The sequence below is a fragment of the Mustelus asterias genome, chromosome 14 (genome assembly GCF_964213995.1).
Source record: "Mustelus asterias chromosome 14, sMusAst1.hap1.1, whole genome shotgun sequence".
Taxonomy (NCBI): Eukaryota; Metazoa; Chordata; class Chondrichthyes; order Carcharhiniformes; family Triakidae; genus Mustelus; species Mustelus asterias.
The window spans coordinates 83,307,330-83,330,691 of record NC_135814.1 but is presented as its reverse complement, the minus strand read 5'-3'; the positions used below and the strand labels follow the sequence as shown (position 1 = coordinate 83,330,691).

The window sequence follows — 23,362 nt, the reverse complement described above, 5'->3', positions numbered from 1 at the left end:
TAGAGGATTAGCCATTGGGGACTCCATAGTTAAAGGGACGGATAGGAGATTCTGCGGGAACGAGAGAGACTCGCGGTTGGTGTGTTGCCTCCCAGGAGCCAGAGTCCATGATGTCTCGGATCGTGTTTTCGAAATCCTTAAGGGGGAGGGGGACCAGCCCCAAGTTGTGGTTCACATCGGCACTCAAGACATAGGTAGGAAAAGGGATGGGGATGTAAGGCAGAAATTCAGGGAGTTAGGGTGGAAGCTTAGGGTTAGAACAAACAAATTTGTTATCTCTGGTTTGTTACCCGTGCCACGTGATAGTGAGGAGAGGAATAGGGAGAGAGAGCAGTTGAACACGTGGTTACAGGGATGGTGCAGGAGGGAGGGATTCAGATACCTGGACAATTGGGGCTCTTTCTGGGGTAGGTGGGACCTCTACAAACAGGATGGTCTGCACCTGAACCAGAGGGGTACCAATATCTTGGGGAGGAAATTTGTTAATGCTCTTCGGGAGGGTTTAAACTAATTCAGCAGGGGGGTGGATACCTGAATTGTAGCTCCGGTGTACGGGAGGTTGAGAGTAGTGAGGTCATGGATGAGGTTTCAGAGTCGCAGGAGTGTACTGGCAGGCAGGAAGGTGGTTTGAAGTGTGTATACTTCAACGCCAGGAGCATCCGGAATAAGGTGGGTGAGCTTGCAACATGGGTTGGTACCTGGGATTTCGATGTTGTGGCCATCTCGGAGACATGGACAGAGCAGGGCCAGGAATGGTTGTTGCAGGTTCCAGGGTTTAGATGTTTCAGTAAATGTAGGGAAGGTGGTAAAAGAGGGGGAGATGTGGCATTGTTAGTCAAGGACAGTATTACGGTGGCAGAAAGGACATTTGATGAGGACTCGTCTACTGAGGTAGTTTGGGCTGAGGTTAGAAACAGGAAAGGAGAGATCACCCTGTTGGGAGTTTTTTATAGACCTCCGAAAAATTCCAGAGATGTAGAGGAAAAGATTGCAAAGATGATTCTGGATAGGAGTGAAAGTAACAGGGTAGTTGTACTGGGGGACTTTAACTTTACAAATATTGACTGGAAAAGCTATAGTTTGAGTACTTTAGAGGGGTCGGTTTTTGTCCAGTGTGTGCAGGAAGGCTTCCTGACGCAGTATGTAGATAGACCAACAAGAGGCGAGGCCACATTGGATTTGGTACTGGATAATGAACCAGGCCAGATGTTAGATTTGGAGGTAAGTGAGCACTTTGGTGACAGTGACCACAATTCGATGACGTTTACTTTAGCAATGGAAAAGGATAGGTATATACCAAAGGGCAAGAGTTATAGCTGGGGGAAAGGAAATTATGATGCGATTAGGCGAGATTTAGCTGGCATAGGTTGGGGAAGGAAATCTGCAGGGGATGGGCACAATTGTAATGTGGAGCTTGTTCAAGGAACAGCTACTACGCGTCCTTGATAAATATGTAGCTGTCAGGCAGGGAGGAAGCAGACGTGTGAGGGAACCGTGGTTTACTAAGGAGGTTGAATCTCTTGTGAAGAGGAAGAAGGAGACTTATGTTAAGATGAGACGTGAAGGCTCAGTTAGGGTGCTTGAGAGTTACAAGTTAGCCAGGAAGGACCTAAAGAAAGAGTTAAGAAGAGCCAGAAGGGGACATGAGAAGTCTTTGGCAGGTAGGATCAAGGAAAACCCTAAAGCTTTCTATAGGTATGTCAGGAGTAAAAGAATGACTAGGGTAAGATTAGGGCCAGTCAAGGACAGTGGTGGGAAGTTGTGCGTGGAGTCTGAAGAGATAGGTGAGGCACTAAATGAATATTTTTCGTCGGTATTCACACTGGAGAGGGACAGTGTTGTCGAGGGGAGTACTGAGATGCAGGCTGTTGGACTGGATGGGATTGATGTTCATAAGGAGGAAGTGTTAGCAATTCTGGAAAGGGTAAAAATAGATAAGTCCCCTGGGCCGGATGGGATTTATCCTAGGATTCTCTGGGAGGCTAGGGAGCAGATTACAGAGCCTTTGACTTTGATCTTTGTGTCGTCATTGTCTACAGGAACAGTGCCAGAAGACTGGAGGATAGCAAATGTTGTCCCCTTGTTCAAGAAGGGGAGTAGGGACAACCCTGGTAATTATAGACTGGTGAGCCTTACTTCTGTTCTGGGCCAAGTATTGGAAAGGATTATAAGAGATAGGATTTATAATCACCTAGAAAGGAATAATTTGATTAGGGATAGTCAGCACGGTTTTGTGAAGGGTAGGTCGTGCCTCACAAACCTTATTGAGTTCTTTGAGAAGGTGACCAAAGAGGTGGATGAGGGTAAAGCGGTTGATGTGGTGTATATGGATTTCAGCAAAGCGTTTGATAAGGTTCCCCATGGTAAGCTTTTGCAGAAAATTCGGACACATGGGATTGAGGGTGATTTAGTGGTTTGGATCAGGAATTGGCTAGCTGTAAGAAAACAAAGGGTGGTGGTTGATGGGAAATATTCATCCTGGAGTTCAGTTACTCGTGGTGTACTGCAAGGATCTGTTTTGGGGCCACTGCTGTTTGTCATTTTTATTAATGACCTGGATGACGATGTGGAAGGATGGATTAGTAAATTTGCGGATGACACTATAGTCAGTGGAGTTGTAGACAGTGCGGAGGGAAGTGGCAGGTTACAGAGGGACATTGATAAGCTGCAGAGCTGGGCTGAGAGGTGGCAAATGGAGTTTAATGTGGAAAAGTGTGAGGTGATTCACTTTGGAAGGAGTAACAGGAATACAGAGTACTGGGCTAATGGTAAGATACTTGGTAGGGTGGATGAACAGAGGGATCTGGGTGTCCATGTGCATAGATCCCTGAAAGTTGGCACCCAGGTTGATAGGGTTGTTAAGAAGGCGTACGGTGTGTTAGCTTTTATTGGTAGAGGGATTGAGTTTCGGAGCCAGGAGGTCATGCTGCAACTGTACAAAACTCTGGTGCAGCCACACTTGGAGTATTGCGTACAGTTCTGGTCGCCGCAGTATAGAAAAGATGTGGAAGTGTTGGAAAGGGTGCAGAGGAGATTTACCAGGACGTTGCCTGGTATGGTGGGAAAATCGTATGAGGAAAGGCTGAGGGACTTGAGGTTGTTTTCGTTAGAGAGAAGAAGGTTAAGAGATGACTTAATAGAGGCATACAAGATGATCAGAGGATTAGATAGGATGGATAGTGAGAGCCTTTTTCCTCGGATGGTGATGGCTGGCATGAGGAGACATAGCTTTAAATTGAGGGGTGAGAGATATAGGACAGATGTTAGAGGTGGGTTCTTTACTCAGAGAGTAGTAAGGGCGTGGAATGCCCTGCCTGCAGCAGTAGTGGACTCGCCAACATTAAGAGCATTCAAATGGTTATTAGATAAACATATGGATGATATTGGAATAGTGTAAATTAGAGGGGCTTTAGATTGGTTCCACTGGTCGGCGCAACATCGAGGGCCGAAGGGCCTGTACTGCGCTGTAATGTTCTATGTTCTATTTCCATCCTATTCATGTATTTGTCAAGACGCCCCTTAAAAGTCAGTATCATATCTGTTTGCACTCCTCCCCCGGCAGCAAGTTAGAGACACCCACCACTCTCTGTGTAAAAAAACTTGCCTCATACATCTCCTTTAAATTTTGCCCCTCGCACCTTAAACGTTTGGCCCCTAGTAATTGACTCGTCCATACTACAAAAAAGCTTCTGACTATGTACAATGTCCATGCCCCTCATAATCTTGTAGACTTCTATCAGTTCGCCCCTCAGTCTTCGTGAGAACAAAGCAAGTTTCTCCAACTTCCCCTCATTGCTAATGCCCTCCATACCAGGCAACATCCTGGTAAATCTTCTGTACTCTCACCAAAGCCTCCATATCCATCAGGTCGTCAGTCGACCAGAATTGAACACTATATTCCAAGTGTGGCCTAACTAAGGTTCTATAAAGCGGCAACATGACTTGCCAATTTTTAAACTCAATGCCTTGGCTGATGAAGGCAAGCATGCCGTATGCTTTCTTGACTATCTTCTCCACTTGTGTTTCTACTTTCAGTGTACCTGTACACCCAGATTCCTCTGCCTATCAGTGCTCTTAAGGGTTCTGCCATTTACTGTATATTTCCTCTCTGTATTAGACCTTCCAAAATGCATTACCTCACATTTGTCCAGATTAAACGCCATCTGCCATCTCTCCGACCAACTCTCCAACCGATCTATATCCTGTTGTATCCTTTGATGGTCCTCATCACTATCTGCAATTCCACCAACCTTTGTATCGTCCGCAAACTTACTAATCGAACCAGTTACATTTTCCTCCAAATCATTTATATATATATATTACAAACAGCAAAGGTCCCAGCACTGATCCCTGAGGAACGCCACTTGTCACAGCCCTCCAATCAGAAATGCACCCTTCCACTGCTACCCCCTGTCTTCTATGACCGAGCCAGCCCTGTATCCATTTTGGTCCCCTTATCTGAGGAAAGATATGATGGCATTAGAGACAGTCCAGAGAAAGTTCACTAGGTTGATCCCGAGTATGGAGGGATTTTATCAGGAGAGGTTGAGCAGGTTGGGCCTGTACTCATTAGTGTTTAGAAGAATGAGAGGTGACCTTATTGAGATATAGATGATTTTTAATAGCCCTGACAGGGTGGATGCTGAGAGGTTGTTTCCCCTTTTGAGAGAGTCCAGTGTCAAAGTACCACTAATCAGAGTATGGCAATCACCTTAAGAGAAACGTCAGTAAAACATGACAGTCATGAATAGGATCTTTTTCCCAGGGAAGAGGAATTGAAAACTAGAGGGCATGGGTTTAAGGTGAGAGGGGAAAGATTTAAAAGGGACCTGAGGGACAACTTCTTCACGTAGAGGGGGTGTGTTTATGGAATGAGCTGCCAGAGAAAGTGGTTGAGGCAGGTACAATAGCAACATTTAAATAAGTACATGGATGGGAAAGGATTAGAAGGATATGGGCCAAACACGGACAATTGGGACTAGCTGGGAGGACACCATGGTCAGCATGGACTGGTTGGGCCGAAGGGCCTGTTTCCATGCTGTACTATTCTATAACTCTAAAATCTGTAACATTGTTTGTGTTATAAATAGAAACAGCAACAGCACTTTGCAGCTGGAGGTCCTTGTATGCCAGCAGCTCTGAAGTAGAGGCTTATAATAAACCAGCTTGAACCTAAAGACTAGCGTGAAGTGGTTCTTCCACGACAACCATTTACTGTGACCAAGGAGTCACCCATTAAAGACAGAGGAGAATAAATTTCTGCTCTGAGCACAGTCAATTTGTGGAATTCTTTACCAGAGAGCTGTAGAGGTTGGGTTGTTAAGTATGTTCAAGCATGAGATAGACAGAGTTTTAATCAGTAATCAAGGGTTATGGGGATAAGGTGGGGAAATGGAGTTGAGGATTATCACATCAGATCAGTCACGGTCTCATCGAATGGCCGAGCAGTCCTGATGGACTAAAGGGCCTACTTCTGCTCCTACATCTTACAGACTAAAATGGTTTCAAATTAACAAAAAGATGGTCAAATCTAATTAAATCATTAAAGACAAGCCTAAGACAATGTCATCCCTGGGGATTTGTAGACAGCCCTCTCCTTATCTTACTGAAGATATTTATGAAGGTCCCCATAATATTTCAGAATGGAAAACTAACCATTCAAACGTTAATTGCTTGGTGAAAAGTCCTTGATTTTCTTTTTCTAAAATAGCTCTTCAGGCGAGCTGATTAAGCATTTTGTTTAAAGTACAGCTGTTTCTTCAGAAGGAACACTTCAAAATGCAGCTTAGGAAACAACAACAAAACTCACTCCAACTTATAAATCGAAGAAAGGGTTCAATAAAGAAACATCATAGCTCCCCATTTAGTACTCCACCAAGTTACCCACAAGTCTACATAGTTCCTTATTTATAGTGAATCAGTTGGTCAGCTGACTATTACATCACTCTGTGATTGGTTCCATGTTTTACTGGGTCAGCTGACCCTTACATCTTGTTCCCATTGGTCACATTACATCCAATACAAATTTGTCACTGGTTACATTCTAATACCAGCAGTTGCAGATAATTCATCTGAACCAAAAAGCTTTTAGTGTGTGCTTGAAGCACGTGTTTTGGGTAGAACGTCAGCAACATTTGAATGAAGAAAAGCCTTCTGCGCTCAATTTCTTTCTCTCCCTTTCCATTGAAAAACTGAGCCTTCAGTTTGAAGACTGTCTTCACTGCTGTAGTAGACAGAGATTTTAAAAGAAAGAATTCAGTTTCAAGGCAGCATCTCCAGAGGAGAAAGAAATACCAGTTACAATTTTAAACCATCTCAACATTGAATCCATCTCAATCATTAAATCCATTTGGGAGCCAGACAAGATAAAAACAACATGTGGGCTTCTTTTACTGACCAATTCCAGCTTCCCCTACTCTACAGTCTGTGGGCCCTATTTTACCATTTTGATTCTAAGGGCTGGGCGAACTTGAAACTGGGAGTGTTTCAGATCTGACTTTTAGGCTCATTCTGAGGCGCCCCCATACGCGTGGGTGTGGTTTTCGAATGTGTGTGCACGTGTTTGTTGCAGAAGTTGCGACATATTTTTATGTTTCACCAACGGTGGTTTTAGTGCAATAAAACTCACCCTTTACTTTGCTAAAGTCAAGAAAACCTGTCTGACTAGTTCTTTGGGTGGCAAGCATAACTTTTCTTTCAAATAAAAATTCTTCTGTGGTCAAACGAACAGAGGGAAATGAAGGGACCCATTGAACCCTCCTCACCTGGTTCTAATATTGCATCGATAAGACCAGGGATCCGGGTTTGGATTTCTGGCTTGGGTCACTGTCTGTGCGGAGTCTGCACATTCTCCCCGTGTCTGTGTGGGTTTCCTCCGGGTGCTCCAGTTTCCTCCCATTGTCCGAAAGACATGCTGGTTAGGTGCATTGGCCATGCTAAATTCTCCCTCAGTGTACCCGAACAGGCACCGGAGTGTGGTAACTAGGGGATTTTCACAGTAACTTTATTGCAGTATTAATATACAGCTTGGTATGACTCCTGCTCTGCCCAAGGCCACAAGGAACTACAAAAGGTCGTGAATGTAGCCCAATCCATCACGCAAACCAGCCGCCCATCCATTGACTCTGTCTACACTTCCCGCTGCCTCGGCAAAGCAGCCAGCATAATTAAGGACCCCACGCACCCCAGACATTCTCTCTTCCACCTTCATCCTTCGGGAAAAAGATACAAAAGCCTGAGGTCACATACCAATCGACTCAAGAACAGCTTCCTCCCTGCTGCTGTCAGACTTTTGAATGGACTTACTTTGCATTAAGTTGATCTTTCTCTACACCCTAGCTATGACTGTAACATTACATTCTGCACTCTCTCATTTCATAAGAACATAAGAACTAGGAGCAGGAGTATTCCATCTGGCCCCTCGAGCCTGCTCCGCCATTCAATAAGAACATGGCTGATCTTTTTGTGGACTCAGCTCCACTTACCCGCCCGCTCACCATAACCCTTAATTCCTTTACTGTTCAAAAATTGATCTATCCTTGCCTTAAAAACACTCAATGAGGTAACTACAACTGCTTCACTGGGCAGGGAATTCCACAGATTCACAACCCTTTGTGTGAAGAAGTTCCTCCTCAACTCAGTCCTAAATCTGCTTCCCCTTATTTTAAGGCTATGCCCCCTAGTTCTAGTTTCACCCGCCAGTGAAAACAACTTCCCCTGCTTCTATCTTATCTATTCCCTTCATAATCTTATATGTTTCTAAAAGATTTCCCCTCATTCTTCTGAGTTCCAATGAGTATAGCCCCAGTCTACTCAGTCTCTCCTCATAAGCCAACCCTCTCAACTCCGGAATCAACCTAGTGAATCTCCTCTGCACCCCCTCCAGTGCCAGTATATCCTTTCTCAAGTAAGGAGACCAAAACTGTACACAGTACTCCAGGTGTGGCCTCACCAGCACCTTATACAGCTGCAACATAATCTCGCTGTTTTTAAACTCCATCCCTCTAGCAATGAAGGACAAAATTCCATTTGCCTTCTTAATTACCTGCTGCATCTGTAAACCAACTCCTTGAGATTCCTGCACAAGGACACCCAGGTCCCTCTGCACAGCAGCATGCTGCAATTTTTTACCATTTAAATAATAGTCCATTTTGCTGTTATTCCTACCAAAATGGATGACCTCACATTTACCAACATTGTACTCCATCTGCCAGACCCTTGCCCACTCACTTAGACTATCTATATTCCTTTGCAGACTTTCAGCGTCCTCTGCACATTTTGCTCTGCCACTCATCTTAGTGTCATCTGCGAATTTTGACACACTACACTTGGTCCCCAACTCCAAATCATCTATGTAAATCGTAAACAATTGCGGTCCCAACACTGATCCCTGAGGCACACCACTAGTCACTGATCGCCAACCAGAGAAACACCCATTTACCCCCACTCTTTGCTTTCTGTTAGTTAACCAATCCTCTATCCATGCTAATACAGTGGAGCCCCGTTTTAACGCGATGGTTGGGGTCCATAAAATGTGATCATCCACCATTTCAAGTTCGAATTGTCTTTCCGGTTCCTGAAGTTAAAAAACTGCCCCCTCCCCCACTCTCTTTTTATTTTTCTTCTGCTTTTAATCACAATTCAAACTGTTTCATTTCTTTTTCCTGCTCAAACTGTTTTAATTCATCTTTGTTTTTCCCTTGCCATTGCCTCTAATTCAAGCCGTTTCATTATTGAATTCCAGTCAATACCAAAGCAGGCAGTATTTCTGACAAATTTAAATGCTGAGCTATCACTTCAATTATCTCCTTCCTCCTCGCCCCTTCAGGTAAAGCCAACTGCAACTTATTCGCCAATTCCAAATAAAAAAGTAAAATACTGCAGATGCTGGAATCTGAAACAAAAACAGAAAATGCTGGAAAATCTCAGCAGGTCTGACAGCATCTGTGGGGAGAGAATAGAGCCAACATTTTGAGTCTAGATGACCCTTCACCAGAGCTCTGAGTCATCTAGACTTGGAACAGTCCTTTCACTGAACTGAAATGCTCCACATCCCAAATATAAAATACTCTTTCAGAGAGATTTCAAAATAAGCACACATATGAAAACATGTCAAATAAACGTATTTTATTATGTTCAGAAATATTTGCCAGACAAATCTATTCTTTTTAAGAATAATCTAGAAATCCCGCATGCGTCTGAAAGATCCGATAGTTGGACAAGATGCACCCCAATCACTGAATCTCCTGTATTCACCGGGCCTCATGAAGTACTGTCGGCCTCTGTAGTTGGGGTGTTCATAGAAGGTCCAGTAACCGTCCATCACATGGGAGGAGTGAATGTCACGGTAACGGAAACGATCGTAGACAGAAGGACAGTCATCCATGAATTCCATCATCTGTCCCCCAAAGTCAGGCCTCTCGTAAATCCTCATTCTGTAGTTTCCATCTCGGTACTGGAATAGAGACAAGATTGTATTGCATATTTAGTCATATATATTTATATTTTGTATCTATAGAAAAGGAACTTGAATAAAAATATTTGATCATTGAGTTTTTCTACATTAAAGGGAATAAAGTGGAAAAATATGATAACAGTTCCTGAGTGAATCGTTCTATTATAACCTGGTTACCACCATGCATTTTTCATCATTATGTTGGGAACAGTGAAATGTTTGGGAAGAGTTGAATCTAATTAATCTATATAACTGGTTAAAACAGAAAATGTTGGAAAATTCCAGCTGGTCTGACAGCATCTGTGGAGAGAGAATAGAGCCAATGTTTTGAGTCTTTGCCTTTATATAACTGATTAGTTCCTTAACTGAGCAACATTTTAATTATTGTCTTCCTGAGATTGATTGAATGGTTTGTGTGTAAACCTTCAGTCAAAGTGGAGTTCAAACTAAGCTCACTCTCCCCCACCCGCTATCCCTCTCAAATTTTCCCCATCAATCACATAGAGTATTTGATATTAAAATAAGATCTGAGTGTGCGGTTTTGAGATCGTGTAACTTTATTCCAACAATGAACATGGATAGGTATTTCATTGGGAAAGTTTGAGATTTTTACTAGTATAGCACAGGTAAAGACTGAGCTTGTGAAAATCTGAAAAGCAGTGGATAGGTACCAAGAAGACCCAGCTCTGAATCTCTGCCATTAAACACACCAAAGCTCATTGGATGAAATAACAATTCCACAATATTTATTTCATTGGCTACATAGGAGGCCTCTTCCCCCTTCCAAAGAGCATTGGCTGGGAAGGATTGGAGTGATGTCTTGAAGTGTTAAAATGTCAATTCTACATCCCAAAGTGGGACCCACAATTTTGAGTTAGCCATACTTTCGAAGGTAACATTGCTTTGGGTCAAAAGTCATATGTTGACCAGACAAGAGTGCTAGATTTCCTTCCCTAAAGGGATCAAATCGGTTTTTACGACGATCCAGAACATGGTCAACATTATTGATGCAAGCTTTTTATTCTCGATTTATTTAACAACTGAATTTAAATTTCTCAGCTGCCGTTGTCATATTTTAACCCCAAATCATTAGTCCAAGTCTCTGATTTACTAGTCCAGAAATACAACCACTGTTCTCCTCAACTCTTTGCTCATAGGAGCCGGGGAAAGGCTTCACAATAGCCATCCAGAGAATGTGTTCCTAGACAGCCGGGTCCTGGCCTAAGTCCAGCTGTTCCAGTAGGCCCTTGCAGATGTTACTGTTGAGGTCAATTGCAATGACCAAAGATTTGGGGGCCTGTTACTGTTCACAACACATTGGCATCCTTGTTCTTACTCCAGAAATAGGTGAGGATAAAGCCAAGTTCAATAATGAGGAGAACAAAAGTTCAAATCTAGATATCCTTTAGTTTTTGTTTGATTATCTTTGAGGACTGGGGATTTTGTTTGTTGCCTGTTAGCTGAGGGGATTGATGATTGGATTAGAAAGATTGAATTCAAAATAATTTGAGGAAAGAAATAACTCAATATTACAAATACTTTTTTCCTGATCTCGGTTTCCACATTCCTCCATTTATCAATGGCCTTAACTGTATTTACTGCGGTGTTTGGGTTAACAGCTATAAGAATAATAGTCACATATTCTCCACTGTATGGGCGGCATGGCCGCACAGTGGTTAGCACTGCTGCCCCACAGCGCCAGAGACCCGGGTTCAATTTCTCAGCTTGGGGCACTTTCTGTATGGATTTTGCACGTTCTTCCCGTGTCTGCGTGGGTTTCCTCCGCGTGCTCCAGTTTCCTCCCACAGTCCAAAAGACGTGCTTGTTAGGTGGATTGACCATGCTAAATTCTCCCTCAGTGTACGCGAGCATGCGCTGGAGTATGCCAACTAGGGGATTTTCACAGTAACTTAATTGCAGTGTTAATGTAAGCCTACCTGTGACAGTAATAAATAAACTTAAACTAAACTACATTGTGCATGAACAGCTCAGCATCAAAGCAGATAATAATTCACTCCTTATATGTGATTGGTATAAACAGTTAAATTGTCCAATTAACCAGACTCATAGGCCAGAATTCTCCTACTTCATCTACAGTTAGGATTTCCCCCTCCTGTTGCACTGAATGGAGTTCTGGCTGAGTGCGGGCAGCAATGACAGGGTGAACAAGATTGGAAATCCCAACCATAAATTTAGAACATAGAACATAGAACATAGAACATTACAGCGCAGAACAGGCCCTTCGGCCCACGATGTTGCACCGACCAGTTAAAAATAAAAACTGTGACCCTCCAACCTAAACCAATTTCTTTTCGTCCATGAACCTATCTACGGATCTCTTAAACGCCCCCAAACTAGGCGCATTTACTACTGATGCTGGCAGGGCATTCCAATCCCTCACCACCCTCTGGGTAAAGAACCTACCCCTGATTTAGCAGCAACATAAATCATTTGGCACATATATGGTATGCACTTAACCCTTTTCTAATGTTTAGACAATGTACTCCTGAGAACCTACATATATAACTTTACTATTGTATCAGCAATATCAGCCAGTCACTGCAAACAGGCTGGCAGAAATGGCAGGATGGGTGACACTGCTGTGCCTTTAGGAAAAGTATTCTAATCATGTTGCTCTGGAGTTTTTTAAGCAGGCCAGGCCTTTGTTGTTATTGTTTCTGTGATGTCTGTACTGGTATCTTTGATTGTTGTTGAAGCAGGATAATGGGCCTTCAGTTTTTTAATGCAGTGTCCTGGAATTTTATAACCCTTTTGGAATTGTAGGCTGAAGAATGATTGCCAGGTCAGGCGCCTTTGGACAGTTTTTTTTTCTCAAAGGGGAACACAAGGTTTTTAATTTCAGTTTGGTTAGAAGCTGTTTAGACTATAGGCTGAAAGCAATTTTTTTTGTCTCTGGTGTTGGAAATTTAGCTGTCAGTGGCTGGCTTGCTAGAAGCTGGAGGCAAGTAGTGTCTCTGTCATTATCAACCATTATTTTGCAATTCAGTCTGTGTCTAAATATGCCCTGTTTGTGAACCCAACTCTCCACTCACCTGATGAAGGAGCAGCGCTCCGAAAGCTCGCGATACCAAATAAACCTGTAGCACTTTAACCTGGTGTTGTGAGACTTCTTACAGTTCTGGAGGTTGTTGGCTAATATCTAGATCTCTAGCGGCATGGGATACGTTTATCACAAAATTATAACTTACGTGTGGGTAGGAGCGACACGAGCCGATGTTGTCATTGAATCCCATCCAGCGCTGGTAGTCAGGATATTCTCCCCTATTCAGAACATACTGGTATCCCATGTAATTGGGTTTCTCATACGCCACCCACCAGTCACTCTCCACACGGATGGAGTTACAGCGACTGAAGTAAGGGGACAGGTCAGCACAGTCACTGCTGCACTCATAGTGCCGACCCTGGAAGTTCCTGTCCTCGTAAAAGATGACCTAAAGTAAACACAACACATTTAGTCATTAGTTTAGAATATAAAGATACTTGATAAAATGATAATGATGCTTAAAATGAAAGCATATCAAATGTAGAAGCAAAAAGAGTCCATCTTGCCTTTCCCATTTTGAACTGACAGCTTAGTAACTGACAATGTTTTACTGCCTCACACAGCTTGCTGTTTAAATACTGGGCAAAATGCTGCAGTGGACAGTACTTTTGTTGGTCTAATGATTCAGGACTGAAAGTCAGCAAGAAAAGAAACAAAACCCCTCATAACCATTACAAAGAAACACCTGAACGGCACCTGATGTGTCACTGATTCTTTTGAATTTGCAACCACCTCATTTTAACTGTTCTTTGATTGGGAGAGAGGGGGAGAAACAATGAAATCCAGATTGCTTGCTATATATTAATTCGACCGCTCTTTTGACCTGAAATGAGTTTTCCAGCAATTGTTTCAGAAATGCATATCGCAATCTAAGCCTGTTACACACCCCATAGCAAAGCTGGGTATCAGCTGGTTTGGCCAAAGATATCAATGTCTTCAACCTCCAGAACTGAGTTTGGGTATGTTCTCTGCATCAGCTCATGTCACTTGTATTTAGATAATCATTTGGTTTATGTAGGTAGCACTGATCAAGTACTGATTAGAAATCAGCCTTCCATCCATTGACTCTGGGCCCGAAATGGGCGCTAAAACTTGGTAAAGTCGGGAGTGAGGCCATTAACACGATCCGTGCCCGTGTCTGTGCAGATGCCCACTTTACCAAGACCCAAAAATGGCCATGATCCGAACCACGCCCGAAATGGGCGCAATGACGATTTAAATGGCATTTGCATGCATTTAAATTGAATTAATGGGCTGCCCACCCAACTTTACCAGCATTTCCCCCTTTACCACTGCATTCGCCAATCGGAATCGGTGCTCAATATAAGTCCAATTCGGGTGCTTCATCGGTGAGGGTTAGTGAGGAGGTAAATGCATGGCGTCCGACGGCTCTCTGCTGCTCACGGGTGTCCTGTTCTTGCAGCCATTTTCTGTCTCGAATCGGTGGCAGCTCTGTAAATGTGTGGGGGGGGGTGGGGGTGCTGTTGCTCTGCCGAGTCTCCAATGTCTGTCTTGCAGCACAGACCCGGGTCTCAGCACTGACCTCGGGTCTTGTGGTGCTGCTGGGTCCTAGCGCACTCAGGACACTACCAGCTGAAGGATGTGCACAAAGCCCTTGCAGATAGCACTGCTGCAGTCTCTCAACCTTGCAAGGAGCTGTGATTGTGGGGAGCACATAGCTGGGGGAATTGGGGGCATGGGGGGGCTGTGATTGTGGGGAGCATGTAGCTGGGGGAATTGGGGGGTATGGGGGGGCTGTGATTGTGGGGAGCATGTGGCTGGGGGAATTGGGGGCATGGGGGGGCTGTGATTGTGGGGAGCATGTGGCTGGGGGATTTGGGGGCATGGGGGGGCTGTGATTGTGAGGAGCATGTGGCTGGGGGAATTGGGGGCATGGGGGGGCTGTGATTGTGGGGAACATGTGGCTGGGGGAATTGGGGGGGGTGGGAGGGCTCTGATTGTTGATGTGTTGGGGGCAAGCAGCATTGCATGACTTCCACATTTGTTTATCTCCACCTCCATCACCCCCCCGCCCCCACCCCTTCAGAGTGACAAGATGCTTTTGCAATGCAACCAATCGATCTTGCTGTTCATTTGGTTGCTGCTGGAGCTGAGGAGAAGGAATTGGAGGATGAATTGCAGGCAGAGGAGGCCCAGGACTTACCACTTGCAGGACCAGAGGGAGACGACCACCAGAGGCAGGAGATGTCTGCCATTCACCCAGAGCGGGAGCTTCGGAGGAGGAGGGAGCAGAGACCCCGGCAGTTCTGAGCACAAGTGTCATTTGAACAGATGTCGGATACCGTGTGCCGCCGACATCTCTAACTCCGAAAGGAGACCATACGACACCTGTGCAACCTGTTGCAGGACCTGGCATCAAGAGGCGGGAGAGGCACCCACTCTCGGTGGCTGTCAAATTGATGGCCACTCTGAACTTCTATGTGACTGGTTCCTTCCAGAGCCCGAGCGGAGATGTCTGTGGCATCTCCCAGTCTTCAGTGTACACCTGCTGATGACGCCTGTGCGGAGGGAGGCCTGTGTCTGAGGTGGAGATGCGCTATAATGAGGCCCATGTAGCCACCTGTGCAACAGTAGAGAGGTGTATTGGGCCCCTCAAGATGCGGTTCCAGTGCCTGGACTGATCTGGAAGGGCCCTCCAATACAGCCCCCTGATCTCCCCCTGCATAGTGGTGGTGTGCTGTGCCTTGCACAGTCTGGCTCTGCAGCGAGATGACATATTGGAGGAAGAGGAGGCGGAGGATGTGGAGGCTGGCCAGCCGGCCGTCACTGGGGAGGATGACCAACAGGAGGAGGAGGAAGAGGAGGAAGAGCACGCTGAGGAACACCAGCCAGGCGATGGAGGGCTGACATCTCAAATGAGGCATGCGAGGGCAGCAAGGGAGGCTCAGATAACCAGGCGGTTCAGTTGCTAGGAGATGGTGATTGTGGATTCCATTCCCCCCCCCCGCAAATGCCTTCTATATACCCTGCACATTGTCACACCAGAGTGGTGGGCCTGGGTACTCTGTGTTAGTGAGTTTTTTGGCAGGCAGGAGGGTGATGATGACTCGCTAAGCACCATTCAGATGATGCCCTGGTGCAAACTAGTCTGACTCCTACCTGAGCTCCACATGCACGCTGGCACCTGGGCCCACGCCTGTGTAGTGGATAAGGGATCCGAAACCTCCATACAGGGCCCTGGGGCGGGTGGGGTGGGAATCACTCGTGGGGTATGAGAGACCAATGGCTTCCTTTTCTCAGTGACACCGTATTGAGGGGCCTCCCCAACTGATATTAGAGTGTGACCCAGTCTCAGAGGGCACTTGCTGCGGCCATTGAGAGATGGCCTATGACCCAAGTGGCCATCGCGGAGGGATTGACCACCACGGGTAGGACGCAGGTGGCCCTCCAGGACTGGCAGTGCCAGGTGACGCCGGAGCTTCTGGAGCTCACTGCAGAAGCACCAGTGTCCCATGGAGTGACCCAGATGAGGCATCCATCGGGTGATCGTCAAAGGGCCAGGAATCATATTTGGCACAACTTGTTTGCAGGTGGGTGTTGAAAAAAACATTTATTTACAATAAAGGCGTTTAGATAAGCTGTTTAACATAAAAACTTGTGAAAAGAAAACGTTAAGGTGCTTACACTTCTTTCTAACTAGTGCAGCCCTTCACCCGTGCCATCTCAGTGCAACTACAACTTCCTAACCTTACGTGGCCTACCACCACGTCTCAGTGACTCCCCAGAATGTACATTGGAGATGGAGGGGGCCAGCTGCCTACCTCGCCCCATGGCCTGTGATGCGCGTGGCGGGCGACCTCTGGAGGCCCTGGACCTTGAGGGCCCTGGCCGGCTTCCAGGTGTCTGGGATGTTTCCATGACATCCTCTTCATCCCACTGCCCCTGAGATGCCCCGGTGTCAGGAAGTGGGGAGTCAGAAGGTGTAGCTACAGCCACAGTCTCCTGGCTGGAAGGCCCGGCATGGGCTCGAGCCCTTCCTCCTCCCTTGGAGTCCCTGTTGACCCCTGGGTCACTCCATGGGACACTGGTGCTTCTGCAGTGAGCTCCAGAAGCTCCGGCGTCACCTGGCACTGCCAGTCCTGGAGGGCCACCTGCGTCCTACCCGTGGTGGTCAATCCCTCCGCGATGGCCACTTGGGTCATAGGCCATCTCTCAATGGCCGCAGCAAGTGCCCTCTGAGACTGGGCCACCTTCTCAAGGGTTGCTGCCATTGCCCGCTGTGTCTCAGCGCTGTCCCGCTGGGTCTCCTGCAAGCTCTCGAGCCTCTCAGCCATGGGCCACAGAATTTCGAGAAGCCTGTTCAGTCCCTCCGCTGTGACCTGCTGTGACTGGGCCATTGCTTGGAGCCTGTCACCCATGGTGAGGATCCCCTGCCCCAGGTTTTCCACTGCAGAAGCCACCCTTGCAGTGTTGCCGTTGGAAGCACGCAAGACAGGCAATAGCTGGTCCACCTGAAAGCTCTGGGACTCCTCCCAGCAGCCTTACAGTTGGTCCAGTGTGGCCGTCAGCCCCTCCTGCATTCCCTGGCTCTGTTGCTGCATCTCCAGCAGCTGAGGGAGAAGTGATCTCAGAGCCCAGCATGTAGGCTGGAACCAGCTGAGTCTTCACCTGCGGCAGGCCCCCGCATGCCAGAGGCTTCGGACGTTCCCTCCCCCACCCGATGTACATCAGCAGATGTGTCGTGCTCACCTGAGAGTGACCCAGAAGCCTCAACACTGACTGGACCCACCGACGTGTCAGTATCTGGGATGGTGAGTTGTGAGGTACAAGCAGACGGATGAACGGTGCCACCTTTGGAGGTCCCTTCACCCATATCCTCCGAGGACTCGCCCGGGCTGTTTTGACCAGGATGGGTAGGAGCTGCAGCAGGGACCTGCGGTCCAGAAGGCACCGGGGCATCGGGATCTGTCCCTGCAACACAGGACACAAGGTTTAGTGCAAGAGAGGGAGAGGAATCTGGGATGCCAAACACATGAATCACATGTCTCCATTGAACATAGAACAAAGCACCAACAAAATTACATCAAGGAATAGGCCCTTTGGCCCTCCAAGCCTGTAGCGACCAAGCTGCCTATCTGATTTGTTTGCCCCTACCCTTCCAGGGGCCATATGCCTCTATTCCCATCCCATTCAGATAGCTGTAGAGATGCCCCTTAAATGTTCCTATGGTTTCTGCATCCACGACCTTCCCCGGCACCCACGACCACTATGCAAATAAACATGCTGCGTACATCTCCTTTACAACTTGCCCCTTGCACCCGAAACTCGTGGCCCCAAGAAGTTGTCTCAAAGTGAGCGTAGGAATGACAGGTGCTCACATCTGGATGGCAGCCAGACCATGCTGTCGCTCCCAGCCCGCGTGTCCCCTTCTCTGGAGAGCTCCAGTGCCCGCTCCTCAAAGGGGATGAGGACCCAAAAGTCTGGATCACCACCCCCTGTCTTCGCCCTCTCACAGCTGTTGTGCTCGGTCTTCCTCTGTGGCGACAAAAGGATAGTACGAAGTCTCACAACATCAGGTTAAAGTCCAACAGGTTTATTTGGTAGCAAAAGCCACTAGCTTTCGGAGCGCTGCCCCTTCGTCAGGTGAGTGGGAGTTCTGTTCACAAACAGGGCATATAAAGACACTAACTCAATTTACTAAATAATGGTTGGAATGCGAGTCTTTACAGGTAATCAAGTCTTAAAGGTACAGACAATGTGAGTGGAACGAGGGTTAAGCACAGGTTAAAGAGACTGTATTGTCTCCAGCCAGGACAGTTAGTGAGATTTTGCAAGCCCGGGCAAGTCGTGGGGGTTACAGATAGTGTGACATGAATCCAAGATCCCGGTTGAGGCCGTCCTCATGTGTGCCGAACTTGGCTATCAGTCTCTGCTCAGCAACTCTGCGCTGTCGTGTGTCGTGAAGGCCGCCTTGGAGAACGCTTACCCGAAGATCAGAGGCCGAATGCCCGTGACCGCTGAAGTGCTCCCCAACAGGAAGAGAACGCTCTTGTCTGGTGATTGTCGAGCAGTGTTCATTCATCCGCTGTCATAGCGTCTGCATGGTCTCCCCAATGTACCATGCCTCGCGACATTCTTTCCTGCAGCGTATCAGGTAGACAAAGTTGGCTGAGTTGCAAGAGTATGTACCGTGTACCTGGTGGATGGTATTCGACCAGCTGAGACTTTCCAGCATTTTCTGTTTTTGTTTCAGATTCCAGCATCCACAGTATTTTACTTTTAACTTGACTTATGGAGGTTGGCCGGAGGAAAAATGGAGAGGAAACTTTTTCTCCTCATCACCAATGTAGTAATTCAGCCAAACGTCAGTTTCCTATCACCAACACTCTATATTGTGCACCAAAGGAAAGGACCGCTCCTGTGGCTTACAGTCAGGGAATCTTCACCTCAGGACCTACAACAACGGTCTGGATAGAGTAACAGGTTTAAAAACCCCTGCTGACCGCTTCCCATTGGGCGCGCCTCCAGCTTGCTCAATAAGGCAGCTCATACTTCACGAAGCTCAATTGATGTTCCCCCTTGGCCTTCATGGGCATCATAACATGCTCAATTGCTGTTTTCCCCCTTACACTGGTATTCTTGCGAAGTGTCCTGATGAGTGCAAGACAAAAAACTTCCGCACGTCTCTTTTTCCAGCGATACTCAATTTCTGTACCACCAAACAACTATAAAAGGTGATGTCCAAAATTATGACATGTTATTGGTGAAGGAACAGCGAAGGTGTCATGATTATATCGTTATGTTTATTCGATATATTGAATGTCTTGAATTCTTTTAACATCAGCTTTCTCACTTCCAACAATTAATGCAAGGTGCTCTGGAGCTTTTTTGTTGCTCAGGTTGAGTTCATCCATTGAACTGTAACTGCCACATTCTTCCTTCCTTCCACACACCAAGCTTTCTGTTCTCTGACTGTACAACTCACCTCACAATATTGTAAAGTATTTACAGTACTGAAACAGGTAATTCAACCCAATGTATGTCCATCCTGGTGTTTATGGCCCCATTCCTCAGCATTTAACTCCATACAATGTACTTCAATTCCTATCACCCTCATATGCTTATATAGCCTGTCATTAAATGCATCTATTCTATTCACCTCAATTACTCACTTGAGGGTAGCACAGTGGTTAGCACTGCTGCTTCACAATGCCAGGGACCCGGGTTCGATTAAGGCTTGGGTCACTACCTGTGCGGAGTCTGAACGTTCTCCCCGTGTATGTGTGGGTTTCCTCTGGGTGCTCCGGTTTTCTCTCACAGTCCGAAAGATGGGCTGGTTAGGTGCATTGGCCGTGCTAAACTCTCTCTCAGTGTACACGAACAGGCTCCGGAGTGTGGCGACTAAGGGATTTTCACAGTAACTTCATTGCAGTGTTAATGTAAGCCTACTTGTGACACTAATAAATGAATAAATAAAATATCATTGCAAGTTCTCCGTGCTATGCTCTTTTTGAGTAAAAACAACTCACTCTTTCAAATAGCCCCCAGCAAACAGAAACATAACTGATCATTCTAAAATATACCATAGACATTCTGTGAAAAAAAGGATTAACCCTTTAGTTCTGTAGAACTGAAACTTGGGCAGTGTAACAGTACATTCTGGAATCTCTGTGGCTGGACCCAGAAAAGACTTACATGTTCTGCTGCAGTTATTGGAATAACTTGCTGTGAATCTTGCAACAACAAGATTCTTGCATTGAGACCTGGTATGAGCAAACATTTGGTTTAATTGTCTGTGTGAGTTACAGGAAGACAAGCAGTGGCAAAGTAATATGCTCCATGTTGATGTTCTTCGATTTGATTTATTATTTTCACGTGTGATAGTATACAGTGAAAAGTATTGTTTCTTGTGCGCTATACGGACAAAACATACCGTTCATAGAGAAGGTGAGGAGAGGGTGCAGAATGTAGCGTTACAGTCATAGCTAGGGTGTAGAGAAAGATCAGCTTAATGTGAGGTAGGTCCATTCAAAAGTCCGATGGCAGCAGGGAAGAAGTTGTTCTTGAGTCGGTTGGTACGTAATCTCAGACTTTTGTATCTTTTTCCCGGTGAAAGAAGGTGGAAGAGAGAATGCCCGGGATGTGTGGGGTCCTTGATTTTGTTGGCTGCTTTTGTAAGGCAGTGATAAATGTAGACAGAGTCAATGGATTGCGAGGTATCAGTTATACCTCGCAATATAACTGATCACTTTTGTCATTTAATCTGATCTTCTACTCTGTCACAGTTTCCATGATGGTTTGCGTGATGGGTTGGGCTTCATCGTAGTTTCTTGCGGTCTTGGTCAGAGCCATACCAAGCGGATATATCTCCAAAGGATGCTTTCTATGGTGCATCTATAAAGGTTAGTGAGAGTCTTGGCAGAAATGCCGAATTCCCTTAGTCTCCTGAGAAAGTAGAGGCGTTGGTAGGTTTTCTTAACTATAGTGTTGGCATGGGGGGATTAGGATAGTTGTTGGTGATCTGGAGACGTAGAAACGTGAAGCTCTTGACCATTTCTACTTCATCCAGATTGATGTAGACGGGGGCATGTCCTCCACAACGCTTCCTGAAGTTGATGACTATGGTGTCCTGTATCACTTGGAGGAGGAGGTTGTGCAGTGAATCTCAATTTCTAAACCATGTAACTGCAAGGAGGAAGATTTATATTTTGTCATGGAGATAAGGTAAAATGCCTGCATTTGGAATCAATTCATGGAGTTCAAAGACAACTGGCTTCAATGTGATGACCACATGAAAAGTCCACCATTAACATTGAAAAGAATTATGATTTTTTTATTCAAAGCAGGACCATTTAAAACATTGAGCAAATTAAAAATCCCACTGACACACCCAACTGGAACAGAGGATAAGATTTTTAAATTATTGAATAGAATATCCTTGCCTGTAAAAGCACTGGTGCGCCCACCTGTAATGCTAACCTTTGTTAATAATTAAATCATAGAAATCATAGAATCATAGAAACCCTACAGTGCAGAAGGAGGCCATTCGGCCCATCGAGTCTGCACCGACCACAATCCCACCCAGGCCCTACCCCCACATATTTTACCCACTAATCCCTCTAACCTACGCATCCCAGGATTCTAAGGGGCAATTTTTTTTTTTAAACCTGGCCAATCAACCTAACCCGCACATCTTTGGACTGTGGGAGGAAACCGGAGCACCCGGAGGAAACCCACGCAGACACGAGGAGAATGTGCAAACTCCACACAGACAGTGACCGAATCGAACCCGGGACCCTGGAGCTGTGAAGCAGCAGTGCTAGCCACTGTGCTACCGTGCCGCCCTTTTTTTTTTGAATCTCCATCTTTTTAATTCTCATAAATACAGAACGCTCATGCTAAACAGCAGCGGTAATTAATATGACTTATATAAAAATAGGAACAATAGTGGGAACTCTGAAGTCAAACAGTGCAGATGTTGTAGTTGGGGTTTAGGATCAGGCACATCATATCTGTCCTAAGTAATGCCTGGTTTAGAAATATTGGACGCAAAATGTTCAATTTTTGCACATCTTTCACAAAAAATAAACATGCACAAATGCTAAGAAAATTTTAAAAAGATTTTGGTCTATTTGAGTTGAATCTACTCTTTAATTTCACGCTTCATCCTGACATGCCTGTTACAGGATGTGGATGGTCAGAGTTTCTTGATAACAGATTGATGGGACGGTATTTATGTGCAGTAAAGTTCCGTCGATAACTCTGCAGAGATCAACAGTTGTTCTTTACCTTGCTTTCTTGGCATTTAATGTAAAGCAGCTCTTAAGTGCCTGAAACTCTTTTGCGCACATGTCCTTTCTGAGGTCCTTGCTTCCCTGGGTATTTGCAGCCACAGATCTCCCATATGCTGACGCTTCTTCAGCACATGCTGCCATAAAGTGGGGGAAGCTCCTGAGTTTATCCCGGGTGCGGGTCAACAATTAAAGTTGAAAATCTTTGAGAAAAACCTGTTAACTTATATTATTATTGGCATTTTTTCTTGCACAATGACAAAGAAGTTCTTGCTTTAATTATTTAATCCTTCACACTCTTGTCACCCAGATTTGAGACATGAGACACATTTTGCTGGACTTATTACATCTCTTTTTACCTCACAATATAACTGATCATTTTTGTCATTTAATCTGATCTTCTACTCTGTCACAGTTTCCATTTTGTTCTTTCTTTCACTCCACACTTTTCCCCAAAAATTGTTACATCTCCAAGTATTCCCATTTCTGAAAAAGGGCCTTCCAACAGAAGCATTGGCATGGATTTCCATCACCGAGGCAGGTAGCAGGATTTGGGCTCGCCTTGGGAGAAAGTGCCCAGAGAGGATCTTCACTGCCAAGGGCTGGGTGCAGGGCTATAGTCAGGCCAACCCACCCTGAAAAGAGGTCGGAGGAAGTCACAGGAGCTGCTAGGAGCCGGGGTGGGATGTTCTAAAGCTCTGCCTCGAAACTGTGAGACTTCATCACAGTTAAAAATAAACACAGCCTTCACACCCCACACCCCTCATTTACTCCCCATGCCCCAGTAATGTCACCTTGTGACCCACAGGCCAGGTTATTCCCCTCCACCAAAGCTTAATGGCTCCTGTAGAAAGATAGAAAAGAAAAGAGCTACTATAAGATTGCCAGTCTCTGCCAGGGTTTTTGTTTAATCAACTTAGATGCAGAATTCACTTTATCAATGGGCAGCAAGTTTGCTCGTAATTGTAATGAGGTCTTTTAAATACTTTGTAGTTTGTAATATCTTTAATTAGTCCATACATATAAATATATCTTCTATACATTTTTAGAAATTAAACAAAGAAACTTTGATGCACAGTTATAGAGTGCCCT

The 23,362-nt window shown here is 45.6% G+C and overlaps 1 protein-coding gene across 1 annotated transcript; it reads right to left on the bottom strand.

Annotated features, from left to right (window-relative positions):
• Nucleotides 1-9,178: 9,178 nt before the first annotated feature.
• On the bottom strand, nt 9,179-22,414 carry LOC144503410 (gamma-crystallin M2-like). Its single transcript, XM_078227721.1, has 5 exons — nt 22,269-22,414; nt 20,063-20,072; nt 17,307-17,450; nt 12,640-12,906; nt 9,179-9,454 (listed from the first exon to the last, which is right to left on the bottom strand). The coding sequence occupies exons 1-5, from the start codon at nt 22,412-22,414 to the stop codon at nt 9,179-9,181; spliced, it is 843 nt and encodes a 280-aa protein (XP_078083847.1).
• Nucleotides 22,415-23,362: the final 948 nt, after the last annotated feature.